The sequence below is a fragment of the Melospiza melodia genome (assembly GCF_035770615.1).
Source record: "Melospiza melodia melodia isolate bMelMel2 chromosome 3 unlocalized genomic scaffold, bMelMel2.pri SUPER_3_unloc_2, whole genome shotgun sequence".
Classification (NCBI taxonomy): Eukaryota; Metazoa; Chordata; class Aves; order Passeriformes; family Passerellidae; genus Melospiza; species Melospiza melodia.
This window is the reverse complement of record NW_026948492.1, coordinates 37489-50078: the sequence shown is the minus strand read 5'-3', so window position 1 is coordinate 50078 and position 12590 is coordinate 37489. Positions and strand designations below refer to the sequence as shown.

Genomic DNA, 12590 nt, shown 5'->3' with positions numbered 1-12590 from the left:
TTTATAGAATTTGGAGTTTGGGATTTGGGCCGCTCCTGCTCCAGGTGGGGGCGGAATTCCCGGAAAAATCTGGAATGGGGATGGGAAAAACGGGAAGGGGTCAAATTTGGGGGTCTTGGGGCTTTAATCCCTGGTTTTGACATCGTTTTGGGGTTTTAATCCCAGGTTTTGCGGGGTTTTGAGGCTTTAATCCCAGGTTTTTATGGGGTTTTGATCCCAGGCTTTTTTGGGGTTTGGAGGCCTTAATCCCAGGTTTTTATGGGATTTTAATCCCAGGTTTTTATGGAATTTGGGGGCTTTAATCCCAGGTTTTTATGGGATTTTAATCCCATGTTTTTATGGGGTTTTGATCCAGATTTTTATGGAATTTGGGGCCATTAATCCCCGGTTTTAGAATTTGGGTTTTAGGATTGGGGTTTTAATCCCGGGTTTTGGGATGTGCATTTTGGGATTTGGGGCTTTAATCCAGTTTTGGGGCTTTAATCCCAGGTTTTTGTGGGGTTTGGGGGTTTTAATCCTGGATTTTTGGGTTGGAATGTTGCTGTTTGGGGCATTAATCCTGGATTCTGGGGTTTTAGTGCCAGGTTTTAGGGTTTGAATTTGGGGATTTGGGGCTTTAATCCGGGTTTTAGGGTTATTGGATTTAGAGATTTGGGGCTTTAAGCCCAGGTTTTTATGGAGTTTTGGGGATTTAATCCCAGGTTTTTTTGGGGCTTTAATCCCAGGTTTTTATGGGGTTTTGGGGCTTTAATCCTTGGTTTGAGGGTTGGAATGTTGGGATTTGGGGCTTCAATCCCAGGTTTTGGGGGTTTAATCCTGGATTTTTATGGAGTTTTGGGGCTTTAATCCCAGGTTATTTTGGGGTTTTGGGGGTTTAATCCTGGGTTTTGCGGGGTTTTGGGGCTCCAATCCCAGGTTTTTGTGGGGTTTGGGGCTTTAATCCCACAGTTACAGAATTTGAATTTTGGGATTTGGGCCGCTCCTCCTCGAGGTGGGATCGGAATTCCCAGAAAAATCTGGGATGGGGAAAACGGGAATGAGCAAAATTTGGGGCTTTGGGGGATTTAATCCAGGTTTTGTGGGGTTTTGGGGTTTAATCCCAGGTTTTATGGGGTTTGGGCTTTAATCCCGGGTTTATAGAATTTGGATTTTGGGATTTGGGCCGCTCCTGCTCCAGGTGGGGTTGGAATTCCCGGAAAAATCCGGAAAACGGGAATGAGCAAAAACTGGGGGTTTGGGGGGTTTAATCCTGGGTTTTGTGGGGTTTTGGGGTTTAATCCTGGGTTTTGTGGGGTTTAGGGCTTTAATCCCAGGTTTTTGTGGGTTTTGGGGTTTAATCCTGGGTTTTGTGGGGTTTGGGGTTTAATCCCACAATTACAGAATTTGGATTTTGGGATTTGGGCCGCTCCTGCTCCAGGTGGGGGCGGAATTCCCGGAAAAATCCGGAATGGGAAAATGGGAATGAGCAAAATCTGGGGTTTTGGGGAGTTTAATCCCGGGTTTTGCGGGGTTTTGGGGTTTAATCCCAGGTTTTGTGGGGTTTTGGGGCTTTAATCCCAGGTTTTATGGGGGTTTCATTCTGGACTTTATGGGGTTTTTACTGCCAGGTTTTTATGAGGTTTGAATCCCAAGTTTTTGTGGCGTTTTAATCCCAGGTTTTTGTGGAGCTTTGGGGTTTTAATCCCAGGTTTTTATCCAGTTTTGGGGTTTTAATCCCAGGTTTTTATCCAGTTTTGGGGCTTTAATCCCAGGTTTTTATCCAGTTTTGGGGTTTTAATCCCAGGTTTTTATCCAGTTTTGTGGCTTTAATCCTGGGTTTTAGTGTTGGAATGTGGGGATTTAGGGCTTTAATGCCGGGTTTTGGGGGCTTAATCCAAGGTTTTTATGGAGTTTTGGGGGTTTAATCCCGGGTTTTTATGGGGTTTTAATCCAGGTTTTTATCTAGTTTTGGGGCTTTAATTCTGGGTTTTAGGGCTGGAATGTTTGTTGGGGTTTGGGGCTTTAATCCCAGGTTTTGGGGTCTCAATCCCAGGTTTTAATGGGATTTGGGGCTTTAATCCCAGGTTATTTTGGGGTTTGGGGGCTTTAATTCTGGGGTTTAGGGTTGGAATGTTGGGGTTTGGGGCTTCAGTCCCTGGTTTTTGTGGGGTTTTGATTCCAGGTTTTAGGGTTTGAATTTTGTGATTTGGAGGTTTAATCCCAGGTTTTTATGGGGTTTGGGGGCTTTAGGCCTGGGTTTGAGGGTTGGAATGTTGGGGTTTGGGGCTTTAATCCCAGGTCTGAGAGTCTTAATCCCAGGTTTTTATGGAGTTTTGGGGGTTTAATCCTGGATTTTTATGGAGTTTCGGGGTTTTAATCCCAGGTTATTTTGGGGTTTTGGGGGTTTAATCCCAGGTTTTGTGGGGTTTTGGGCTTTAATCCCGGGTTTATAGAATTTGGATTTTGGGATTTGGGGCCGCTCCTGCTCCAGGTGGGGGCGGAATTCCCAGAAAAATCTGGAATGGGGACGGGGAAAAACGGGAATGAGCCAAACCTGGGGGTTTGGGGGGTTTAATCCCAGGTTTTTACGGGGTTTGGGAGCTTTAATCCGAGTTTTAGGGTTTGGATTTTGGGGATTTAATCCCAGATTTTAGGGATTAGATTTTGGGATTTGGGGCTTCAGTCGCGGGTTTTTATGGGGTTGGAAGGGAAGGGAGATTTTCCAGGAGCTGGGAGGGGTTGGGATTGGGACTGGGATTATGGGTGGGATCAGGATCGGGACCAGGATTAGGAAAAACCAAGGTGGGCCTTGGGTCCCAAGGGGAATCCTCAAATCCGGAGACTCAAAGCCAGGAATAATCCAGGTGGATCTTGGGTCCCAAGTGGAATCCTGGAATCCCCGGAGTGGGAATCCAGCCAAGCGCTCCCAGAACCTTCTCCACACTCCAGACCTCACCCAGTTTTCCATGGAATGTTCTCCACGCTCAAGGAGCCAAACCCATGGGAATCCTTTGGAATGGCCAAGGTGGATCTGGGATCCCAGCTGGAATTTTGAGATTTGAGGAGCCAAATCTTTGATCCCAGCTGGAATCCTGGAATTCCCAGAGCGGGAACCCGGCCAGGCTTTGAGAGAACTTTCTTCTCACTCACGGATCAGGTCCATGGGAATCCATGGGAATGGCCAAGGTGGATCTTCTATCCCAGCTGGAATTTTGGGATTTGAGGACCCAAATCTTTGATCCCAGCTGGAATCCTGGAATTCCCAGAGCGGGAACCCGGCCAAGCTTTGAGGGAACCTTCTCCACACTCAAGGACCCGAATCCATGGGAATCCATTGGAATGACGGAGGTGGATCTTGGATCCCAGCTGGAATTTTGAGATTTGAGGACCCAAATCTTTGATCCCAGCTGGAATCCGGGAATTCCGAGAGCAGGAACCCGGCCAAGCTTTGAGGGAACCTTCTCCACACTCAAGGACCCGAATCCATGGGAATGACCAAGGTGGATCTTGGATCCCAACTGGAATCTTGGGATTCCAGGAAAAGTCAAGGTGGCTCTTTGAACCCGGTTGGAATCCTGGGATTTGAGGACCCAAATCTTTGTTCCCACCTGGATTCCTGGGGTCTGAGGACTCAAATCCAGGAATGACCAAGGTGGATCTTGGATCCCGGCTGGAATCCTGGAATTCCCAGAGCAGGAACCCGGCCAAGCTTTGAGGGAACCTTCTCCACACTCAAGGACCCAAATCCATGGGAATGACCAAGGTGGATCTTGGATCCCAGCTGGAATCTTGGGATTCCAGGAAAAAACAAGGTGAGCCTTGGATCCCAGTTGGAATTTTGGGATTTGAGGACCCAAATCTTTGATCCCAGCTGGAATCCGGGAATTCCGAGAGCAGGAACCCGGCCAAGCTTTGAGGGAACCTTCTCCACACTCAAGGGCCCAAACCCATGGGAATGGCCAAGGTGGATCGGGGATCCCAGCTGGAATCCTGGGATTCCCAGAGCAGGAACCCAGCCAAGCTTTGAGAGAACTTTCTTCTCACTCACGGACTCAGGTCCATGGGAATCCTTGGGAATGGCCAAGGTGGATCTTCTATCCCAGCTGGAATTTGGGATTTGAGGACCCAAATCTTTGATCCCAGCTGGAATCCGGGAATTCCCAGAGCGGGAACCCGGCCAAGCTTTGAGGGAACCTTCTCCACACTCACGGACCCGAATCCATGGGAATGGCCAAGGTGGATCTTGGATCCCAGCTGGAATCTTGGGATTCCCAGAGTGGGAACCCAGCCACACCTTCATGGAACGCTGTCGACGCTCAGGATCCCACCCAGTTTTTCATGGAACGTTCTCCACGCTCAAAGACCCAAATCCATTGGAATAACGGCGGTGGATCTTGGATCCCAGCTGGAATCCTGGAATTCCCAGAGCAGGAACCCAGCCAAGCTTTGAGAGAACTTTCTTCTCACTCACGGACTCAGGTCCATGGGAATCCATGGGAATGGCCAAGGTGGGTCTTGGATCCCAACTGGAATTTTGAGATTTGAGGACCCAAATCTTTGATCCCAGCTGGAATCCGGGAATTCCCAGAGCGGGAACCCAGCCAAGCTTTGAGGGAACCTTCTCCACCCTCAAGGGCCCAAACCCATGGGAATGGCCAAGGTGGATCTTGGATCCCAACAGGAATCCTGGAATTCCCAGAGTGGGAACCCAGCCACACCTTCATGGAACGCTGTCGACGCTCAGGATCCCACCCAGTTTTTCATGGAACGTTCTCCACACTCAAAGACCCAAATCCATTGGAATAACGGCGGTGGATCTTGGATCCCAGCTGGAATCCTGGAATTCCCAGAGCAGGAACCCGGCCAAGCTTTGAGAGAACTTTCTTCTCACTCACGGACTCAGGTCCATGGGAATCCTTCGGAATGGCCAAGGTGGATCTTGGATCCCAGCTGGAATTTTGGGATTTGAGGACCCAAATCTTTGATCCCAGCTGGAATCCTGGAATTCCCAGAGCAGGAACCCAGCCAAGCTTTGAGGGAACCTTCTCCACACTCACGGACCCGAATCCATGGGAATGACCGAGGTGGATCTTGGATCCCAGCTGGAATCTTGGGATTCCCAGAGCGGGAACCCAGCCAAGCTTGGAGGGAACCTTCTCCACACTCACGGACCTGAATCCATGGGAATGACCGAGGTGGATCTTGGATCCCAGCTGGAATCTTGGGATTCCAGGAACAGTCAAGGTGGCTCTTTGAACCCCGTTGGAATCCTGGGATTTGAGGACCCAAAATCTTTGATCTCAGCTGGAATCCTGGAATTCCCAGAGCGGGAACCCAGCCAAGCTTTGAGGGAACCTTCTCCACACTCAAGGACCCAAATCCATGGGAATCCATTGGAATGACCGAGGTGGATCTTGGATCCCAGTTGGAATTTTGGGATTTGAGGACCCAAATCTTTGATCCCAGCTGGAATCCTGGAATTCCCAGAATGGAGCTCCAATGAAGCTTTGAAGGAACCTTCTCTACGGTTTCCACCCAGTTTCCCATGGAATTTTCTCCGCGCTCAAGATCCCACCGAGTTTTCCACGGAATCTCCTCCCTGCTCTGGGAGCGCCCTCTGGAATTTCATTCTCCTCCCGTTCCGTGATCCCCCTCTGGAATTCCCTTCCCACTCCAGGCCCTGGACGGGTTCTTGTTCGTGGTGAACCGCGAGGGCCGGGTGGCGTTGACGTCGGAGAACGTGACGGGATATTTGGGACAAACCTTGGAGTTCTTTCCCATTTTCGTGATATTTGAGATAAAAGCTTGGAATTTTTTTCCATTTCTGTGCTATTTTTGATAAAACCTTGGAATTTTCCCTCATTCCAGGCCCTGGACGGGTTTTTCTTCGTGGTGAAGCACGAGGGGCGCATCGTGTTCATGTCGGAGAACGCGATGGGATATTTGCGATAAAACCTTGCAATTATTTCCAATGTTTGAGATATTTTTGATAAAACTTTGGGTTTTTTCTCCCGTTTTTCCCTCGTTCCAGGCCCTGGATGGGTTCTTCTTCGTGGTGAGCCGCGAGGGGCGCATCGTGTTCGTGTCGGAGAACGCGACGGGATATTTGCGATAAAACCTCGGAATTATTTCCGATTTTTGAGATATTTGAGATAAAACCTTGGAGTTCTTTCCCATTTTGGGATATTCAGGATAAAACTTCGGAATTCTTTCCTGTCCAAGCCCTGGGTTTTTCATCATTTGTGACTTGGAGTGGCGGATTGCGTTCGTGTTGGAGAACGCGATGGGATATTTGCGATAAAACCTTGCAATTATTTCCAATGTTTGAGATATTTTGGATAAAACCTTGGGATTTTTTCCTGTTTTTTTCCCATTTTTGTGCTATTTTTGATAAAACCTTGGAATTTTCCCTCATTCCAGGCCCTGGACGGGTTTTTCTTCGTGGTGAACCGCGCGGGGCGCATCGTGTTCGTGTCGGAGAACGCGATGGGATATTTGCGATAAAACCTTGCAATTATTTCCAATGTTTGAAATATTTTGGATAAAACCTTGGAATTCTTTCCCATTTTTGGGGTATTCAGGATAAAACTTTGGAATTCTTTCCTGTCCAAGCCCTGGGTTTTTCATCATTTTCGACTTGGAGTGGCGGATCGCGTTCGTGTTGGAGAACGCGATGGGATATTTGCGATAAAACCTTGCAATTATTTCCAATTTTTGAGATATTTTGATAAAACCTTGGAATTTTTTCCTGTTTTTCCCTCATTCCAGGCCCTGGACGGGTTTTCCTTTGTGGTGAACCGCGAGGGGCGCGTCGTGTTCGTGTCGGAGAACGCGACGGGATATTTGCGATAAAACCTCGGAATTATTTCCGATTTTTGAGATATTTGAGATAAAACCTTGGAGTTCTTTCCCATTTTTGGGGTATTCAGGATAAAACTTCGGAATTCTTTCCTGTCCAAGCCCTGGGTTTTTCATCATTTTCGACTTGGAGTGGCGGATCGCGTTCGTGTTGGAGAACGCGATGGGATATTTGCGATAAAACCTTGCAATTATTTCCAATTTTTGAGATATTTTGATAAAACCTTGGAATTTTTTCCTGTTTTTTCCCATTTTTGTGCTATTTTTGATAAAACCTTGGAATTTTCCCTCATTCCAGGCCCTGGACGGGTTTTTTCTTCGTGGTGAACCACGCGGGGCGCATCGTGTTCGTGTCGGAGAACGCGATGGGATATTTGCGATAAAACCTTGGAATTATTTCCGATTTTTGAGATATTTTTGATAAAACCTTGGAATTTTTTCCCGTTTTTCCCTCGTTCCAGGCCCTGGACGGGTTCTTTTTCGTGGTGAACCGCGAGGGGCGCATCGTGTTCGTGTCGGAGAACGTGACGGGGTACCTGGGCTACGGGCAGGAGGAGCTGATGAACTCCAGCGTGTACAGCATCCTGCACGTGGGCGACCACGCCGAGTTCGTCAAGAACCTGCTCCCCAAATCCCTCGGTACGGACACAGCGGCAAATCCTGGGAAAATCCCGGAAAAGTCCATGGGAAAATCCCAGAAAATTCAGCAAAATTTGGGGAAATAATGGAAAATCATGGAAAATTTGGGAACATTCAGGAATGGACACAAGGATTGGGGGAGGGGGTGGGGGCTGGAGATGTTGGGATTGGGGGGTTTATTAATTAAAAAAAAAATTGGGTTATTTTTATTTTTATTTTTATTTTTATTTTTATTTTTATTTTTATTTTTATTTTTATTTTTATTTATTTATTTTATTTTTAATTTTTATTCAAATTTTACTTTATTTTTCTGCGTTTATTTTTATTTTATGTTTAATTTACTGTTTATATTTTTATTTTTGCGTGTATTTGTGGTTTTATTTTCATTACATTTTTTAAAAATTACTTTTATTCTTTTTAATTTCTTCACTTTTTACTTTTTATTTTTTCTTTTTTTGTAATTATCTCGATTTTTTCCATTTTTGTTTTGTATTTTTTTTTTGTTTCGTTGTTATTTATTTATTACTTTTTATTATTATTTCTTTCAATTTCGTTTTATTTTTTGGTTGTTTTTTCATTGTTTAGATTTTATTTTAATTCCTGTTTTTGCTTATTTATTGTTTCTCTGTTGCTTTCAAAAGGTTTTTTTTTCATTTCCTTCAATCCCAGGGATCTTTGGGTATTCTGAATGGGTTTGTGCTCCTTGAATCCCAGAGACCTTGGGGAATTCTGGCTGGACTTTTCCCAGCCTGGTTCCTCAAATCCCAAGGATCTTTGGGAATTCTGCCTCCCCAAATCCCCGGGATCTTTGGGAATCCCACAATTCCCTGATTATGGATCACTCCCACATCCCAAATTCCCGTTTTTTTTCCCCCATTTTCCCCCTCAGTGAACGGGGTTCCGTGGCCGCAGGAGCCGTCGCGCCGGGGCAGCCACACGTTCCAGTGCCGGATGCTGGTGCGGCCGCCGGACGAGGCCGGGGCGGAGCAGGCGGAGCTGCGGCAGCGCTACGAGGCCATGCAGTGCTTCACCGTCAGCCAGCCCCGCGCCTTCCAGGAGGAGGGAGAAGGTGGGGTTGGGAATTTGGGATTGGGATTGGGGAATTTGGGATTGGGAAGGGGTTTGGGAATGGTGTGGGATTGGTGTTGGGGTTGGAATTGGGGCAGCGCTACGAGGCCATGCAGTGCTGCACCGTCAGCCAGCCCCGCGCCTTCCAGGAGGAGGGAGAAGGTGGGGTTGGGATTGGGATTGGGATTTGGGATTTGGGATTTGGGATTGGGATTTGGGATTGGGATTGGGGTGGGATTGGTGTTGGGGTTGGAATTGGGGCAGCGCTACGAGGCCATGCAGTGCTGCACCGTCAGCCAGCCCGCGCCTTCCAGGAGGAGGAGAAGGTGGGGTTGGGATTGGGATTGGGATTTGGGATTTGGGATTTGGGATTGGGATTTGGGATTGGGATTGGGGTGGGATTGGGTGTTGGGGTTGGAATTGGGGCAGCGCTACGAGGCCATGCAGTGCTGCACCGTCAGCCAGCCCCGCGCCTTCCAGGAGGAGGGAGAAGGTGGGGTTGGGATTGGGATTGGGATTTGGGATTTGGGATTTGGGATTGGGATTTGGGATTGGGATTGGGGTGGGATTGGTGTTGGGGTTGGAATTGGGGCAGCGCTACGAGGCCATGCAGTGCTGCACCGTCAGCCAGCCCCGCGCCTTCCAGGAGGAGGGAGAAGGTGGGGTTGGATTGGGATTGGGATTGGGGATTGGGATTGGGGTTGGGGATTTGGGAATTGGGATTGGGATTGGGATTGGGATTGGGAAGAGGTTTGGGAATGGTGTGGGATTGGTGTTGGGGTTGGAACTGGGGCAGCGCTACGAGGCCATGCAGTGCTTCACCGTCAGCCAGCCCCGCGCCTTCCAGGAGGAGGGAGAAGGCGGGATGGGGGAACTTGGGATTGGGATTTGGGATTGGGGTTCGGGGATTTGGGATTTGGGAGTTTGTTATTGGGACTGGGAATGGGGTGGGATTGGGGTGGGATTGGTGTTGGGGTTGGAATTGGGGCAGCGCTACGAGGCCATGCAGTGCTGCACCGTCAGCCAGCCCCGCGCCTTCCAGGAGGAGGGAGAAGGTGGGGTTGGGATTGGGATTGGGATTTGGGATTTGGGATTTGGGATTGGGATTTGGGATTGGGATTGGGGTGGGATTGGTGTTGGGGTTGGAATTGGGGCAGCGCTACGAGGCCATGCAGTGCTGCACCGTCAGCCAGCCCCGCGCCTTCCAGGAGGAGGGAGAAGGTGGGGTTGGGATTGGGATTGGGATTTGGGATTTGGGATTTGGGATTGGGATTTGGGATTGGGATTGGGGTGGGATTGGTGTTGGGGTTGGAATTGGGGCAGCGCTACGAGGCCATGCAGTGCTGCACCGTCAGCCAGCCCCGCGCCTTCCAGGAGGAGGGAGAAGGTGGGGTTGGGATTGGGATTGGGATTTGGGATTTGGGATTTGGGATTGGGATTTGGGATTGGGATTGGGGTGGGATTGGTGTTGGGGTTGGAATTGGGGCAGCGCTACGAGGCCATGCAGTGCTGCACCGTCAGCCAGCCCCGCGCCTTCCAGGAGGAGGGAGAAGGTGGGATTGGGATTGGGATTGGGATTTGGGATTTGGGATTTGGGGATTTGGGGATTTGGGATTGGGATTTGGGATTGGGATTGAGATGGGATTGGGGTTAAGGTTGGAATTGGGGCAGCGCTACGAGGCCATGCAGTGCTGCTCCGTCAGCCAGCCCTGCGCCTTCCAGGAGGAGGGAGAAGGTGGGGTTGGATTGGGATTTAGGGATTAGGGATTGGGATTGGGGTTGGGGATTTGGGAATTGGGATTGGGATTGGGATTGGGATTGGGATTGGGAATGGTGTGGGATTGGGGTGGGATTGGTGTTGGGGTTGGAACTGGGGCAGCGCTACGAGGCCATGCAGTGTTTCACCGTCAGCCAGCCCCGCGCCTTCCAGGAGGAGGGAGAAGGTGGGGTTGGGATTGGGATTGGGATTTGGGATTTGGGATTTGGGGATTTGGGATTTGGGATTGGGGTTGGGATTTGGGGTTGGGATCAGGACTGGGATTAGGATGGATGGTGTGAGTATTGAGATCGGGATTGATGTGGGATGGGATTGCAGGATTGAGATTGGCATTAGGATGGATAGGATGGGGATTGGGGTTGGGATTTGGCATGGGGATTGGGATTGGGATTGGGATTAGGATGGATGGCATTGGGATTGGGATTAGGAAGGATGGGATTGGGATTGGGATTCATGTGGAATGGTATTGCAGGATTGGGATTGGGATTGGGATTGAGATTGGGAAGGATGGCACGAGGATTGGGATTGGGATTGGGATTGATGTGGGATAGGATTGCAGGATTGGATTGGGATTAGGATGGATAGGATGGGGATTGGGGTTGGGATTTGGCATGGGGATTGGGGTTGGGATTAGGATGGACGGCATTGGGATTGGGATTGGGATTAGGATGGTTGGGATTGGGATTGGGATTCATGTGGAATGGTATTACAGGATTGGGATTGGGATTGGGATTGGGATTGGGATTGGGAAGGATGATACGAGGATTGAGATTGGGATTGGGATTGATGTGGGATGGGATTGCAGGATTGGATTGGGACTAGGATGGATAGGATGGGGATTGGGGTCGGGATTGATATGGGATCGGATTGCCGATTGGGATTGGGATTGGGATTGGGAATGGATGGGAGAGCAGAATGGATGAGGTTTGGGATTGGATGGGATGGAAATGCAGAATTGGGATTGGGATGGGATTGGGATTGGGATGGAGCAGGAGGGGAATGGGATGACAGTGCAGGATTGGGATGGGATGGAAATGCAGAATTGGGATTGGGATGGGATTGGGATTGGGATTGGGATTGGGATTGGGATGGAATAGCAGTGTGGGATGGTTGTGATTGGACGCCAGAGCAGGGATGGGATAGGTTGGGATGGGATGGGACTGGGATGGGATGGAGCAGGATTGGGATTGGGATAGGATTGGGATGTGAAAACAGAATTAGGATTAAGTTTGGGGTGGGATGGAATGGAGAAGGATTGGGATTGGGATTGGGATTAGGGTTGGGAATGCAGTGTGGGATTGGGGTTGGACAGGATGGGATGGGATTCAGATTAGAGGAAATTGGGATTGGGATGGAGCAGAGTTAGGATGGGCTGCGTTGGGATCGGGATGGGATTGGGATTAGATGAGATTGGGATTGAGATTGGGATGGGGATTAGATGGGATTGGGATCAGGATTGGGATGGAGCACAGTCAGGATGGGCTGGGATGAGACTGGGGATTGGGATTGGGATTGGGATTGGGATGGAGCAGAGTTAGGATGGGCTGGGTTGGGATCGGGATGGGATTGGGATGGGATTGGGATTGGGATTGGGATTAGATGGGATTGGGATCAGGATTGGGATGGAGCACAGTCAGGATGGGCTGGGATGAGACTGGGGATTGGGATTGGGATTGGGATTGGGATTGGGATTGGGATTGGCTGGGAATGCAGGCCCAGCATTGGGGTTGGGGACAGGGCTGGATCCCTCCTCACTCTCCCATCCCTCTTTTCCCACCACGTTCCCGGATGAATCCCACAATTCCCACAGGATCCCCCGCCCGGAATGCCCAAATCTCGGTGTTCCAGGAGCAGCTCCCAACAACCCCTGGAATTCCGTTACCCCAGAGTCCTCCCCAGTTAACCCCCTCGAGCTCTTCTCAGTGAATTTCAGGGAATTCCATCCCGTTTCATCAGGGAGACACTTCCAGGGCAGGGAACGAGACCCGTGAGCGAGGCGTGAGCTCGGAGCCGGGGCGGTTCCGGCATTCCCGGTGTTTTTCCCGGTGTTTTTTTTTTCCCAGATTTCCAGTCGTGTCTGATCTGCATCGCCCGGAGGTTGCCGCGCCCGGCCGCCCCCGCCCCCACCGAGTCCTTCGTCACCAAGCAGGACACCACAGGTACATCCCGAACATTCCCGGGATTTCGGGGTGAATTCCCCGGATTTTGGGGCTCTGGGGGTCGTGGGAGCGGTGAGAGGTGGGAGTGGTGGAATTCCAGAACGGTTTGG

The 12590-nt window shown here is 49.8% G+C and overlaps 1 protein-coding gene across 1 annotated transcript in view; it reads left to right on the top strand.

Annotated features, from left to right (window-relative positions):
• The window catches only part of LOC134432647 (nuclear receptor coactivator 1-like), a 64427-nt gene that overhangs the window by 26677 nt on the left and 25160 nt on the right, over window positions 1–12590 (top strand). Inside the window, exons 6-8 of the mRNA XM_063181544.1 lie at window positions 7299–7476; window positions 8366–8545; window positions 12385–12480. Of these exons, the coding sequence (XP_063037614.1) occupies window positions 7299–7476; window positions 8366–8545; window positions 12385–12480 (454 nt within the window). The remainder of the gene's footprint in view (window positions 1–7298; window positions 7477–8365; window positions 8546–12384; window positions 12481–12590) is intronic.